Source organism: Sparus aurata, chromosome 19, assembly GCF_900880675.1.
Source record: "Sparus aurata chromosome 19, fSpaAur1.1, whole genome shotgun sequence".
Classification (NCBI taxonomy): domain Eukaryota; kingdom Metazoa; phylum Chordata; class Actinopteri; order Spariformes; family Sparidae; genus Sparus; species Sparus aurata.
Window position 1 is genome coordinate 20,484,017 of NC_044205.1, and position 16,313 is coordinate 20,500,329.

General features: G+C 41.0%; 1 protein-coding gene across 2 annotated transcripts in view; it reads left to right on the forward strand.

Moving 5' to 3' along the window:
* Nucleotides 1-16,313, forward strand: part of ptprn2 (protein tyrosine phosphatase receptor type N2) — a 136,620-nt gene that overhangs the window by 71,083 nt on the left and 49,224 nt on the right. For both annotated transcript variants that reach the window (XM_030397896.1, XM_030397894.1), the window contains one exon: nucleotides 8,120-8,184. In XM_030397896.1, the coding sequence (XP_030253756.1) occupies nucleotides 8,120-8,184 (65 nt within the window). The remainder of the gene's footprint in view (nucleotides 1-8,119; nucleotides 8,185-16,313) is intronic.

Sequence of the window (16,313 nt, forward strand, 5' to 3'; positions counted from 1 at the left end):
CGGTATGTGTGTGCTCAGTGATGTGGTTAGTAATGTGGAGACCTGCAGGAGACGGTCCGTGGAGAGAGCCTGCAGGATAATTGCTGCCACAGTGACAGGTAGGGCTGCCTCTGTCAGAGTTCCCTCAGTGGGGAAGCAGTGTGAGTGTGTGTGCAGCTCTGTGTCAGCTTCACCATTTCCTCCTCCTATAAGCTTTTCCCCAGTAGGCTCCCCTCAGACGGTGGCAGACTTCCAGATGTTTTCATCTTGTATCTCACACACACACATATCCAGGGACAGAAATGAAGCATCTTTTACAGACAATCTCACATCGTTTGGATATCATTTTTTACCTGAAGAAGGACCTCTGTGTAATGTTTTCATCATATCTTTATGTATCATGTACTGTAGCATCCTTTGCTGAGTACATTTCATTTACAAAGTGGACTCTGGATGTGGTTGCAGAAGGACTTTTAACGTGTTGACTGCAGTAAAGGTTTTTTTTATGCAATGTCTTTCTGACAGCAAGGCGTGTGTTATTGGAGAAGGTAATTTAAAGACCCAGAAGCTTGGGATGTAAGTCACCAGTTTCAAGATTCGATATTATATTAATTCTGCAATATTTGATGGTATCACTGCCACTGCCTGATAAGTCTGCCACGATACTAATTCGATTAAATTTGATCGTTAATCATTAATAGAGACATATAATGCTCATTTTCAGGTTCATACTAGAATAGGTTTACATGCTTCAGTGCTCAAAATAAAAAAAAATCAGTTTTCTCACACTGTCCAGTGCTGCAGCACTGTGTACCCCGTCTGTCTTTTAGCTCCTGTCTCTTTAAGGCCCATCCTCCCAAATACCCAGTCTGCTCTGATTGGTCAGCTCACACAAGCCTGAGCCAGCACAGAAACAGAACAGCTGTCCTATATAAATTCTTACATGCCAAAATAAACCACTAGGAATACATTATGCAAATTTGTGACATGATGGTATAGTGTGATGTCACAGAATCAAAGGTGGGACCACTGACGAGGTGTTTCAGGAGCAGTTTCTTTTGTGGGAGCGGAGCTTTCTGTTGGTGCTGACTTTGACCTTTGTAACTTTGAAGATATTTAACATGCACAAGAACATATAACACACTGAAGGGAAGGAAAAACAAAAAGCATAATAGGTCTCCTTTAAATCCGGATCCATACCAGCAGCAAGGCTCTGCAGCATGCTGGAGTGTTGATGACCATGATTGTTTCAGATGTGCATACATCAATCTTCAAACCAATCTTTTTGAGTGATTGTCACATATAATTCACATCACACATGTCACACATCTGCAGATTGTCATCTCTGAAAAGGGAATGTAAGCGATGCAAACGTGTCCCCGGTGAGAATGCGGAGCGACATCCGTGGGGTTTCTCCCACATCTGGAGGTGCCTGCCATCCAAGTCATTTGCCGGTGCTGCTTCTGTTCCCCCGATCTCCTGCAGTCCGTGAAGAATTGGTGTCAGCACCTATCAAAGGCAAAATGCCTATTCTACACAGAGTGTCAGAGCAGCCACAATCTATTAATCAACCAGGCGGCAAAGAAACAGATATTATGCGTGTGTGTGTGTGTGTGTGCGTGTGTGTGTGTGCGTGCGTCTTTCTGTGTGTGTGTGTGAGCTTTTGTTTGTGTGTCTGCACATATTCAGCACAGCCTCATCCAGGTGTATTGTTCGGCCATCTTTGAAAGGGGCCTCTAATAAGGGAGGATGCAATTATAAATGTGTCATGTGGGTTCTGTTTGAAAAAGGAAGGGACCTGTAATGTGTTGGAAACCAAAGGCCGCGGCAGGGTCTGCAGCAGACACAAGGCGCGTGCTGATTGCACGACTACAGCCATTACAGAAGCTGAAACCAGGCAGCATCCCTTCTCCTCTACTTCTGCTGTGTTGTCTTTTGATATCGTCTATAATGAGTCAACCAGAAAACAGGTTCTGGCATCTTAAAGGAAACATTTTTGCCTTAGTGAAAAGAGAATTCAGAGTTCATTGTGCTCAGTTAGAAATAGAAGGGTTTTTTTGGTGTGTTGATTTAGGCTGAATAACAGCAGTTGGTTTGTTTGGGAGCTCTGTTGGCTTATCCACGGGAAACGATCGATCAGGGTGAATAAACAGTGAGCCAGCCAGGACCCCCCTGCTGTGAACAGCATGGCCCAACCATGTGACAGACATGGTGGTATATGATTGGCACTGCTGATTGGACATTAATCATGATGATGTCATCGTTATGTTGGGCACACGGAGAAAGAAAATAATGTCCATATTCACTAAATTGGGATACATTTTGAAGTTTATTTAATTAAAGTCTAATTATATATGTTGTCTAGGTCATATTATTGTAAGCAACCTGTTTTAAAGGAGACATATAATGCTCATTTTCAGTTTCGTCATTTTTTTTTTTGTTACTACTAGAATAGGTTTACATGCGTTAGTGCTCAAAAAAACACTCCTGTCTCTTTAAGGCCACCCTCCCGAATACCAAGTCTCCTCTGATTGGTCAGCTCACACACGCCTGTGCTAAATCAATTTGTGTCATGCAAGCCGCTAGGCAGAAATTATGCAAATATGTGACAAATCGATTAATCAGATGGTCATTTCAGCTTAATTTCTCTCAAAATACTCGATTGTTCACTGTTGGCGAGATAAAACAGGCGGTTTGAAGACATCATCTTTAAATGATTAAAAATGCGATATATCATCAGATTAATCAACAAAGTAAATAATTAGCTAATTGCCGATGTTTTTAATACACTTCCTTTGATTTGGTATTTAATTTTGACACAATGTTAATGAGTTAATCATATCTTGATTAGATATCAACACACGCTGAATGTTAAAATATCTCTTACCTCTGCACTCCTCCGGCTCGTCCTCCACCTCGTCCGTCTGTTTCATATGTAGTTGTTTTCTCAGAGGTGCAGCGCTCTGATTTGGTGTGTTGATTTGTATAAGCCAGGAGGAGCTGCATAACAATTGATACGCCTGAACCAGAAGAGAGGAAAGAGGAAAAGAAAGACGTCTGTGGGATTTTCTGGCTGACACTGTGGGCTCAGATAGTAGTATATATCGAGTTATTTACTGTGTGTTTGTCCTCACGGCAAAACATCAGTGCCCATGTGAAAGCCATTTTATATTAGTGTGTTTGTGCTCCTCCTGCAGAATATCCTCTCCGGTTAGAAGATGAACAAATAAGCCTTATAAAAGCTATAACAATATCTGCAGACTGATTTACATTTTGATAAGCACCAGCGTGCAGAAGTCAGATGTAAAGGGGGCCACATACATGTTCTATATATCACGCACGTAATGAATAGCAGCTCGGAAGTCAGCGCTGTGCTTCTTCATACTCCGAGCTACAACGGAATATTTGTTTTTGTTTCCCGCCTTGGATTTTGACTGGAAAAAATGGGTTGCCGTGCATCTTATCTGTCAAGGGGATCAGGTGCATCTCCCCACTCTCTTTCCCTCCCCGCTTCCTCCTCCCCGTCCTCCTCCTCCTCTCTCCACTCTGATAGGTAGAGACAGCCATCATATGTGCAAGGGGAAAGTGATGGGCGGAATGGCAGCTTTAATATCGGAGCGATTGCCTGCTGATAAGGCTAACGGCTGTGGAGAGGCGTGAGCGTCAGCCCTCCTCCGCAATAAACACTTTCATTTTGTTTGGTTGGAGTGACGGATGGAGAGATGGAAGTGGTGAATAGACGACCTGAGGAGCAGGGGAGGGAGGGGGGAGATAGATGGAATGGATGTGGATGTTATTCAATATTAACAGATCAATCAGAGAGTGGTGAAATATGCATTTTGTCAACTATATACCCCCATTTGGCCATAGAGGCGACATTACGATCATGTGACAGTGCTGGCTGCTGTGCCGTGTTGAAATACAAAATACTTACAGCCAACAGTCGGTGATTTGTCTCCCCGATGCTGAATTTATATTGCTTCTAACAATAACAACCCTGTCGTATATCAGAAAAAATGAATATATATATTCATGACTTTAAGCTCTGATGACTTCATGATAATCATTTCTGAATTGCTATTAGAATCTATGATGAGGGGCGCACAATTGCCTCGGTTTGCAGCATATGGTGGAGAAAAAGCAACATTTTAATCAAATTATATCTCGCCACAAGATAATTTGTGTTGAGAGCATATGCTACAGAGCAATTTAAAGGTCACATAAAATCAAGCTTAAATGTGTGCTTTCGCTGAATTCTCATCCATTAGCGATCTTGTCTGAGATGTTTGGAGTCATTCTTTAGATTGATGATTGAAATGGCCTTTTCCTCTCCTTCAACAAGTCCTTGATGAGTTTTTTCAAGTGTTCTTCCTGTTTACCTGTCTGAATGCTTGGATGTCTGACAGAAACACATTCCATAATGCATTTCTAATACTTGATAAAAACAGCGTTTTTTTTTAAATGAAAAAATGTCCTCTCAACACAGGCACAGTTCCAGCTCATTTAAAGGGTATTTTTTTTGTCTATAATAAATGTTTGGTGTATTAAGCAGTAGTGCAAGTGCAATGGACCGACTGTATATTTCTAATTTAAGGTCATAACTTGTTAAATTTTACCCCTGCTTGATTGGGAGACACCTGTGGTTACTGGTTGATTACAGCAACCTTACAAAAAACAACAACTGAAGAGCATCAGGTGAATCTGTTTACAGTGAAGCCAGACAAACTTTTGATGATTTAATGAAGAATGAGGAAAAATAAAGTACAACCACAATCTGATTCTAGGCTTTTTTCCCCACCCAACAGCAGGACAAAGTAAAGTAAAAATCACTGTGGCTGCTTCATCTCCTCCTTTGCGAAGATTAAAAAATGACCTGCTGACAAATAATGCAGAAAATGACTTGTCATCGCTAACCTTTGTGATAGATATTTTGGTTTTCTGTGAATTCTGGCCACCAGCAATGTACATGTTCTATATATAGGCAACTACAAAATGTAAAACCATTGATTGGCTATTGGTGAAAACATCATGACCATAAATGTGATCAAAAACAAAACAACAAAATGCAGTAGTTTATTTTAGAGGTTGAACAGCCGCTGTCTCTTACAGGGTGAGTGCTGGGATTTTACTAATAGAGGACCTTTAATTATATTGTTTTTGATTGACGATGGACCAGGTCCAATTGTTGTTGTATTGCACACAAGCGACACTGCTTTCCAGCTTACGGCATTTATATTAAAACTAACAATCACCCCCTTTCACTGAATTTATACTGAATAGTCAAAGGCAATTATCTATTTTATTCTCTCCAATAAAGCTGGTGTGCGTGTATGTAATCTCAATTGAAAGCACATGAGAATGGAGCACATTTTAACACACATGAAAAACCCTTTCACTGTGCTTTTTTTTTTTTTTTTTGCCAGCTGAACATGAGATGATATGGCTCAATATGACTCGGAAACCGCAAAGATCAAATGAGCAGCAGGGATCAGATCTCAATATTAGAGATCAGACTAGATAGACTCAGACAATGCCTATTAAAATGGCTGGAGGAGGCTCTCTGAAATGAGACCTGACATCTCTTTTCCACAGTCTGTCAGGAGTATTTGGTGGCTAATTTGAAGCTTACAAAATCTGTGTGTGTCTTGTGAGGAGAGGAGAAAGAGAGTGAGCCTCCAAAGGGAGGTTAATATAAGGGGTGACCAGAGAGAGATGCTGTAGGCTGTTATCTGTACAGTCAGTGACAGAACAAGCAATCCATTGGCTGGACTCTCTCTTCAGCCCCACATCCATCCAGTTACCGGCTAATGAGCTCGGCAAGTACGTTGTATTTACATTTAAAGTGGCTGTTGTGGGACTGTCCTTTCCCTCCGGTTGATTGGAGAGTCCTCAGCTTTGATTCGCGAGTAAATACTGACCTTCAGGCTTCTTTGGTTTCGCCATAAGACGGTTAATGTCAGCTTGTCAGTCAAAACCCAGAGCTGCAGCCGCTGTGACGCGCATGTGTGTTGATTCCAAGGCTAATCTTTTCGTAGTTTGACTCATGATGTGTTGCGACCCCAGAGGGTTCCTCATTAGGACCAAAATGTTGTGTGACCTTTCAACAGCTTCGCCTCCGCCCACCACCTACGACCTCACCCAGCTGGGCCCAATTACCTCGCTCATTACCCCCCTCCTAAATAGCACCAAGACCATGCAGGTACTGTAGCTATCTATGGAGAGGCAATATGTCTGACTGAATACAGGGCTGGCTACATGAAATGAGAGTGAGTTGAGATGTTCCAGTTGAAGACTTTTCTCCTCTCGCTAATAGCCGGAGATTTTCTTTTTTCCCCATCCTCTTGTCTTCCGTCTTTTGTGTGGCACTCCAATTTAGAGACTTTGAATGTATATTTGACCTTTCCAGCCCTCTCACCGCCTCCCTTTATCCTCCTTTCAGCCATCCTTCAGAAAAAACAACCCTGGCTGACACCTAAAACATAAGATGTCCCCTTCGCTGCCATGTTGATGAGATGATAGGATGATCAATGTTTGCTGGATCCTTAATAACCAGAAAGAGAAAAAGGAGGAGAGAGGAAGAGCGAGGGAGATGGATGATTATCCTAAAAGTAGCGTGCTTAATTAGATGGAATGCTGCATACATTGTGGACTGAGTGGAATCATTGGGATAGATTAAAATACTAATTAAACAGGCCCTTGCCGAATTTGGAGTGTGAGGTGGGGTTCAGCTCTTCAGGGTCATTTGCATAGCCTTCATCTGGGGAAATGGGATTTAAAGGACCTGCTCTCTTTCTCTTCCTCTCTCTTCAACTCTCACTTTTTTTCCCTTTTCCCCATTACCAATCACATTCACATGCTAACAAACTCAATTAAAATTATGCTCCATTTTTTGTGCCACTCTATAATTTGGCATAATCTATTAAGGCCCCTTTGATTTTGTTTTTCAATATAAAATGTCTCCATCAAAGTGAGGAAGGGGCGTTAAGCACAGGAGGGGAAAAGAGTCGGCGAAATGTGTGATCTTGAACGATGGATATTTAACGTTGCCTCACTTTGGTTTGATTTGCATGAGAATATGTTTCGTGGAACAAAGCGTTGGAAATAGCATGCCATATTTGATTAGATCAGTAGATCTGAGGATCAAACTCGTGTGGTGTATTAATTACTGCAAGAACAAAGGCTGGAGCTTATTTTGTGCCGTGAATCTACAAGCACTTCATCTGCTTTCTGGCAATCTTAAGTGGGTCTGACTCAATGTGTGTGGAGGATAATGGTCAAGTCTGCTGGGCATTTTATATTTTTAACCATGGCATGGCAATATGGATGGCAATAGCACAACTTTTCATCCAGACTGAAATATCTCAACAACTATTAATAAAACAACTGTTATAAGTGGTTTCTAGAAGCTGAAACACAATGAATTACCTGACGCTTGCACCATGATGTTTTTGCATCAAATTGGTCAACATTTATTGGATGGATTGCTTTTAAACTTGGTACAGACATTCATGTCTCCCTTCGGGATGAATTGCAATCCAATTTAGCGCCATCATCAGGTAAGTTACATTTTTGCAGCACATGTACCCGCAAATCAATGAGATTGCCATTTGTGTTTGCTTGCTTACAAATGCATATACGTGTATACTGCCGTCTGGGTTGGCTCTACCATTTGGTATAGTGTGACAAAGCTGCTAACATGGATGTGCATCGCAATTAAGGGAAATTAACTAAATTCTTTCACATTTGGATGTGTTTATTTGTGTCGTCTATGGATTCAAGCTGATCGTAGAGATTGATAATAGTTTTTTCATGACACAAACATTTTTTTTATATCTTGCAGCTCTACTGTAGACCCTCACCTACTGTATCTCTGACCTGCTAACCGGAACTGCTTGCTTTCTAACCCTGAGTCCTGTTTTGCTTCTCTTCTGGATGAAGATCTTTTGTATATGTGTTTGTGTTTGTGTGTGTGGGATGGTTATTTTCTATGACCAGTTTGACATCTGACTCATGCTGTTACATTCATTGCATCATTCTCAGTTTCACTGACCACTTGTTCTGCAGCAGGAACTGAAAAATCTGCTACTTTGTCATCCGCTGCTCATACTCAACACCGCCTCTGCTTTTGTCTCCCATGCAGTCCAACAGAAGCAGCAGCTGGAGAAGGAGACAGGCCTGAAGATTGTGGAGGCCGGAGTCAGTGATGTAAGTTATACTCTCTAAAAATATCCATTGTGTGTAAGGAAAAAAAGAAAAAGAGCATGAGTGCTTGTCTTCCGTGGCCCTGTGGGGAAGGAATAAGTGTGATTCCAACTTGTCTTGGCATTCATATCACACCTGCAGCTTCAGTTGTGCAGCCAAACACTAATCTGCAGCAGCGATGAATTCCAAACACACATCCTTTTAAGTGCGCTGCTTTGATTACCGTCCCCCATACTCATTTCTTTTAGGTCTGTAAGAGCTGTTGTCACCATGGCGAACAAAACACAACACAAGACAAAAGCCATATGCATTTTATGAAACTTAGACTGAGTGTTGATCGTCACCACGGGGCAACAATAACCAGATTATCTTGAGTGCTGTCACTTTGTCGGGGGGCCCTGATGCTCTGGTGACATATTCATTGGAAAAAATTAAGAGGAGAGCAGGAGGACACTCAGGATGATCCAGATGAAAGGAGAGTAAATGTGTATTCATTCAACACTGATAAATATTCATATGTATCAGCGGTGAGGATCTAATCAAGCACCCATTGATGCATCATAGCCCTCCATGCTTGCCTGGTAAATGAGTTTTTCTATGGAAATGAGACAGACAGCCTTAGACCCCTGAGCTGCCCTGATCATGAGGCATGCTGGGAGCTAAATGGATGTGGCCTGTGCATCGCAGGACAGTTGCCATTGGCAACAACCGTCACAGACTGTATAGACAAGATCATTTTCCCCTGTTCTCTGTGCTGTCTCTCCTTTTGGTGTCACTGCCTTTTCTTCGCCCATCTGCCTCCTACTTATATCTTTTTTAGCACCGCATTTTCTCTCATCTTATTCCACATTGTGTCTTTATCACGTTCTTCTCAATTATCTCTGATTCACTTTTTTTCCCTCTTCTTCTTCACTGTGACTTTTTGTCCTGTTCTTTGTCTGCCTCTCCTCGCCTCCTTTTCATTCTTTTATTCCCACTCAGTCTGATTCCTGCGCTTAGCCAGCACTGGTACAGGGCTGTGTTTGTCATATTGGGCCTATTTGTAGATAATTAGCTGCAATAATAGCCTCTCTGCAGGAGCCAGGGTGAGGGAGGGATGGATGGGAAGAGGGGGGGAGGAAAGGAAAAAATCTGTCTTCCACCTCATGGGGAGAAAATCTGCGCCAGACTGTGTTTGTAGAAATGCATGTTAAGGAAGCGCGGCATTTACTGTACTACAAATAAAGACCTGGCAGAGTATAAACACAGCAAACTCACTCAGAGGGCGTTTTATTAGCAACAGCTCGAACGTGGAAGTGTTGATCTCACCAATTTGTATCCAAGAAGTGGAGAGTTGAGGGTAAGTTGGGCAAAATAGTAGCTTTTGACAGGAGAGCCTGTGGAGTGGGCACTTCAAATACATTAGTTTAAAAGGTGTTAAACCAAAAGCGTGCTTTCAGTAAATGTGCCGTAAATTGACCACAGTTATGAGTGAATGCATGCTAGAGGTTGCCGAATGGGTCTCCTGTTGCCTGCCTCTCGGTGGCAAAAATAGAAATACGCTGGATGAAATGGCTCAGTGGGATCCATAAGAGGTAGAGAGCAGGGAAAATTAAGCACAGCTCTGAATGTGGACGTTATTCTCTCCCGCGCAAGCTTGTATAAAACCATCAATGTGGTTGATATCATTAAGTCTTATCACTGACAACTCTCCCCCCCCTCCTCCATTTTTATTTAAGAGGTGACAAATGACAAAACAGCTTAGGAAGATGTCCAGATAGAGTGAACGTCAATAGCAGTAGATGCGGACGAGGATAAGCAAATGTCAAAGTGGGGGGAAGGAGACATCAATCAATAGGCCGAGCAATATCTACTCCATTATAGATCGCAGGGAAGTCGGCTTCCTAAGAAGGAAAAAAAACAACCGAAAAATGACTACTTAGTTTTTTTTTTCAATGTATGTGCTTGTGGGGGGAAAAGCAATGTATTTTCAGAGTATCGTTCTTATTAACAGCTGTTTCCCAGGTGGGGAGCCGCACTCCTGAAAGGCAAATGGAGGTCCTCTCACAGCAATTCATGAGACCTGTAAACGTGTGAAAAACTGTGTGGAGGAGGGAAAAGAAGTGAAAAGAAATTCATACTCGATGTGCAGCTTTAGCGGCAACTGGCTCCACTGTCTGTATTGAAACCATACATATAAACACATGCATCCATGCTATTATCAGACACTTCGACACGACTTTACGTGTGGAAATAAGCCGTAAACCTAAAAGGCAAAACGTTCTGCGAGTGCGCATCCTTCCTCCTGCCGCCTCGTATCTTCTTCCGTGCAGGAGGGGGGCACGGTGAGTCAGCCCTGCCTCATCCACGCTGGAGACAGCGACCAGGCACCAGCAAAAGGGTTGCTCTTTGCTGGCAGCCATAGACACAGCATGGCTGGTACCAGTGGGGAGCGTGGAGAGGAGATGCGAGGGAATAAAAGGGAGGTTCAGAGAGATATTTTCTGCGAGGGAGGGGCGTGTTTGTCCGATGTTTTTTGCTTTGGTTGGTCAATATTCTTCAATCCTCATACTGTAATCTAAAGCTTGAAAATAGTAGCTTCTAGTTACATTAATGACCTTTAAATCCTGCGTAATTCTTGTGAGGTGATAATCTCTAAATTATTTTCTGAGGTTAAATATTGCCCTGCTTACAACGCCCATATAGACGTCTTGATGACCAAAAGATTCATACTGATGTACGTGTGCAGAAGCTTTCCTCTAGATCAAAAATTAAATATAAAAAAAAAATCAGTTCAAACAGCTGAGTTGACAAAATTCCACCAAGACATATTTTGAAATTCCTCAAAAGCACCCAGTAAATACTAGGACTGGTTGACAAAATCAGATATCATACAACTTCTGACCAAATGCTTCAAAGTCGATATTGCCAAAATATTGTAATGATGACTGCTGTACAAAATATTAACACAATAAATAAGATACATAATCATTAGTAATATGGACATGGTTAAGTTCAGAAAATAACATCACTTCACTTTAAAGAAGCCTTAAAAACAGGAAATGCCTACACTTTTTCCATATCATGATGATGTTATGCAATAAAATGGGGAACAACGTAAATTTACTTGCATTTTTTTTTTTTTACAATACTAGGATTTCAAAAGCTAAGCTAGGTTTGAGTCCCTGCTGCACTCATAGGAAAAGTGTTGATGATGAGGAAGCTGCTCTGTAGTCTGGTGGTACGTCAGTGGATTCTTCAGTATCTTCTTCCAGATGGCAGCAGGGTGAACAGACTGTGGCTGGGGTGGGTGTCGTCTTTTAGTATCCTTTGGGCTCAGTGCAGACATCTCACTTCACGGATGTCACTGATGCTCTGTAAACGGTACCAGAGATGCTTTGGGCGGTTTTAATCACCCGCTGTAGAGCCTTCTGCTTCTGGGCCGTGCTCAAACCATGCCAGTTTTGTGATGTACGTCAGGATGCTTTCTACTGCTCCTCTATAAAGGTTTACCAGAATTTGGCTCCAGAATTGAGCCTTTGTGAGTATCCTGTGGAAGTGAAGCTTTTTCTTTGCTTTTTTTAAACCAGGGTGGTGATGATGAGCGAGATGGATTCTTCCTGTGAGGAAGTCCAATATCCAATTGCAGAGTGTGGTAGCCCAGAGTGTTTAGTTTTCCAATCAGCTTTCTGGGCGAGCTTGTATTGAATGCTGAGCTGAAATCAACAAGCATCTTTCTGACGTAGCTGCTTACTCTCCAAGTGTGTGAAGACTGAGTGGACGGCAGTAGATAAGACATCCTCGGATATATCATTTCGGTTCCACTTTATATTACGGTCCATGTCGTAAGCATTAGTTGATATGTGATAAGACCCCTATAAGTCCTTATTACATGCTTTAATAAGATTATATACATTTTTTATAATAGCATTAACATGTTTATTGTTAGATATAGGACATTTAATAGCACTTATAACTTGACCTAATAAATCATTGTTCTTGCTTTAGTTCCGGTAGCAGTAAAAAGGATAGTTAGCTGATAATAAATGCATTATAAGTATGTTTAATCAACAACAAATCTTAATGGTTTAACAATGATATAATAGAGAAGTTGGTCAAACTCGCTATACAAATTAGAAGAAAGATGTTTCTTTTGGGTGCTTGTAAATGTCTTATAATCTAATATTAACATGTTATTTTGCTATTTTCAACATTTATATGGTGTTATTATTGTGATTAAGCAATTTATGAGGACTTGCTGTATCACCCATAAACATATACAATTTATTACAAGAAGCGTTACCTCTATAAAACATTTAAAGAACCGACAGTTGTGTTTTCCCAAACTTCCGTTTTCTTCAATATCTCCAAACACGCCGAGTTATGGATCTCCACATTCTCTGCGAGATGGTTCCCATGTGATTGAGTTGGCGGTTAAATTGAGATTCATCGACATTTTGACAGCGGTCTCATGTTGGAGATAACTCCGGCATACTGCATATATGAAGAGGCACTTATTAAGCACAGTATTCCCTGAGCTGCGTGTCAACTGATTATTCAACCACTAAATGTAAATCATATATGGCAGGCAGGGAGTCTCTGCTCTGTGCATGTGTGTGTTGTTTGTGTTGTCGCCTGCGCAAATGTACAGTAAACATGTGCAGTATTACTCCCCGTGTGTCTGTCCATGATATTTCTGTAATTGGTATTTATAGGGCTTTACTGTATGTGTGCATTTTACTTGTTTTTGCATGCATCTTTGTGTCTCTAAGCCACCGCTCCTCCATTTGATTTCTACTCTAGCTACATAATGGAAGTGGAGACAGGTGAAACGATCCTGTCATGTGTCAATCTGGAGGAGCTGCTGGGAGAATGTGACCGTCTTATGATGGTCCGAAAGCTCACATTATATTTCTAATCAAAGGACCAAGTGCAGAGGCACAGACGCAAAACTCATCTCAGAGAAAGGTCACATGTAATGATGACCCCTCCCGATGGATTTGATGGCTTTCTTTCCAATATCCTGTGCCATAATTAATGCAAGGGCACATCTATTTCAAAATGTGGAGGCTTCCTTAAAAAAAGATCACGGTGCATTAGGTTTTAAGTATTAATATATATATTACATACATTTTCCCAGTTTGAACAAATTAATGTCTAATATCAAGTTCAAATTAGGTCAGCACGCAACATGTTTTATGCTGAATTTCAACGTGCCAACAGAAAACTACTGTACTGTGAGTAGTATTTTTGAACTACTGACTTAAAACCTTCCTATAAGCCATCGACATGTAGAGTTTTTATATACAAGTTTGTTAAGTGCACGGATTGTGTTGCTTCTTTCAGTGTCTAGCATTTATTTTTATTAGCCAAGCTAGCTGCAACGTCAGTGGGTCTGTTGGTTGGTCGGTCGGTCCTTGATTCCATCCAGACCAGGTCATATCTCAACTTTTACAGGATGGATTGACACAAACTTTGGTACAGATATTTATGTTGGTCAGATGATCTTTTCCTCCAGCTGTGGTGATCCATTTTCCTCTGGCTACCATGAAGTCAGAATTTTGATTAGTCCAGGTCTTTAAGTAGTGACTAAATACCTGCAAAAAAATCACATTCCCAACATACTTAACTGTACATTGTGCTAATAAATATATATAAATCATATATGATATAAACCTATATCTGCTTATAACCAAGGATGTATGTATATAATAATCATATATTAACTTTTATATAACATATATGGCAGCCTGTAGCAGGACATTTCTGTAAGAGGTTTACATCACATCAGGCATCTTTGGACTCCTATGCATTACAAATGGATTTCTGCTTGTCAAGACAATACAACACTTGATACAGTACAAATGTAATGTTTGTGCTTTATTTTGTTGCTCATTTTAATCTGCTATCTTAATTTGCTCGCTCCAGATCCATAGATGAAGCCAGATACAGGTCTCAAACAAAGTTCATTTTCTCCTCCTTTGTCCTCCTGAAAAATGCCATTTTATTGTCAGAATGTTCCAACGATATGATGCTTGTAAAATAAAATGGATTCAGTGTTTACTTCAGTGACTACGGGGTGTAAATTTCAGGACATTCAGGACAAGATTCAGAACCTGCTGCCGCAAAAGTGCAGGCCAGACTCCTCAGAGCACCATCTTGTTTCTAAACCGTCTCTGATATAATGTTCCTACTGACTGTTCCTTCACTTCATCATCATGTGTCACGTGCATGTTAAAATACAACACAATGGAAACTTGAGCATCAAAAACTACATTTGTGCAGCCACCCTTAATGCACTCAGTGGGATCCAATAACTTCTTCTTCGGGGATGTAGATCACTTAAAATTTGCATTTTGTTTTGCTTGAACACTTTTTCACATGAATATTTATTTCCACTTCTTTCTTTTTTTTGTAATATTATGCGCATGGTTATTAGGCGATATCAGTGCATTTGGCTTTCCTTTAATCTAACAAAGCCTGAATATTGTAGCATATACCACTTAACAACAAATACCATGTGCAACCATCAGCGGAGGCAATTCCTCCGAGCGAACGGGACAAATTATTTCAGAGGGGACTTCAAAGGAAAAACTACACTGACCGTTTCCTCCCAGAGAGAAAAGAGACAGACACACAGGCTGAAATAAATAAATAACTGCGATAAGAGTTGTACAAATTGATCTTGTAACGGCATGGGCCTATGCTTTACTTCAAAACACTTTTTCCCCATGTTGGTTTTTTCAAGCTGTTTTTTTTTTTTTTTAAAAAGAATCACAAGATGAGAAAAATACATTTTTATGTTAATTTCCAGCTCTCTTATTCTCATGTAAGTGTGGATGCAGCTCCTCAGATGAAAATTAGAGTGGCTTGGTTGCACTGCAGGGTGTATTCCCTCCCTATCCGTGTGATGTATAGCGCGCCTATGCGTACTGTATGTGTGTATTTGTATCAGCCAATCAATTCCACATTCGCCCTCAATTGCCTTTTTTTTTCTCCACGTTGACAACTCGTCCAGTCTCCTTCAGACGCTGTAATAAACCCAAACAATGAAAAAAAAACTGCGGCCCATAAAAATTTCAGCAGTGCAGGAAGGCCAGTCTGGCTGTTTTAAAAGTGGCTAAAATGCCATTACTGTGGCAGATCTGGATGTGAAATGTCATATTGGAGCAGCCCCACTGTGCCTGCAGCCCTGAGTAACACTGCCTCTGTGGAGACTCCAGCTGCCTCCCACTGATGAAAGACCGTCCAGCAGCTCCGTTTCTCAGCAACCTTTTACCATCACCTGACCTTTGGACTGCAGAAATGCCTTTGATACCATGCCATGCAGTTTGGTATTTGCCTCTCTCTATACCATGACGTGCGCTTTCCCCCGGGTAAGGGTGGACTTGTCTGTTTTTAATGAGTGTCAGAATGTAAAGTGTTTACTCTCCTACCTTTTGCTTCTTTTATGTTCCGCTGCCTTTGTTAAAGAGAGGCACGGTTACTGTGTAGAGTTGACAGTGGTATTTTTACTCGGCTCGTTGAAGGGCAATTCCTCCACCTTTTTGCAAGGAATTAAATAAGATACTTTTTTTTTTTCTCCTGGTGTATTCATTTCTTCCTGGAAATAAAAGCTCAAGGCCAAGGTGGCCTTGGGGTGTTATGGAGATTTAGATAAAAAATTAAAGCAAATTCCACATATGAAAACTCTTACAGTGTTATAAATCAAAGTACTGTGATGATCAGTGCTTTACTCCATTCCTCACAATAACTCAGGTCAGTGGAGTATTCCAGTGGTTCAAGCTTTTTCTTCAAAGTAGAAGGTCTTGTGAACCAGTATTTCTTTCTATATAGTGTTTAGCTGCCACCAAAAATTATTTTCATTGCATTAAAACGTTATCCCTGTGGTATTACTGGTAGTGCTGCTGTCACAAATACCGGCAGTATCTTGGCTACTATCCAAATATAAAAACAACCATAAGAATCCCAATTAGACCCAGAAGTCCTGATCTAAGTGCTATGAAAAGGCAGAGTAACACATCCAGTCTTATTAATAAGTGGGCAGGATTTGTTACTTACTGATCTAGTGGACAGAATGTATGTTTGAGCCATCACAAGCCTCGTTTGTGAGAGGAAACATATCAGTTTTATATGACTCTCCCTCTTCACCT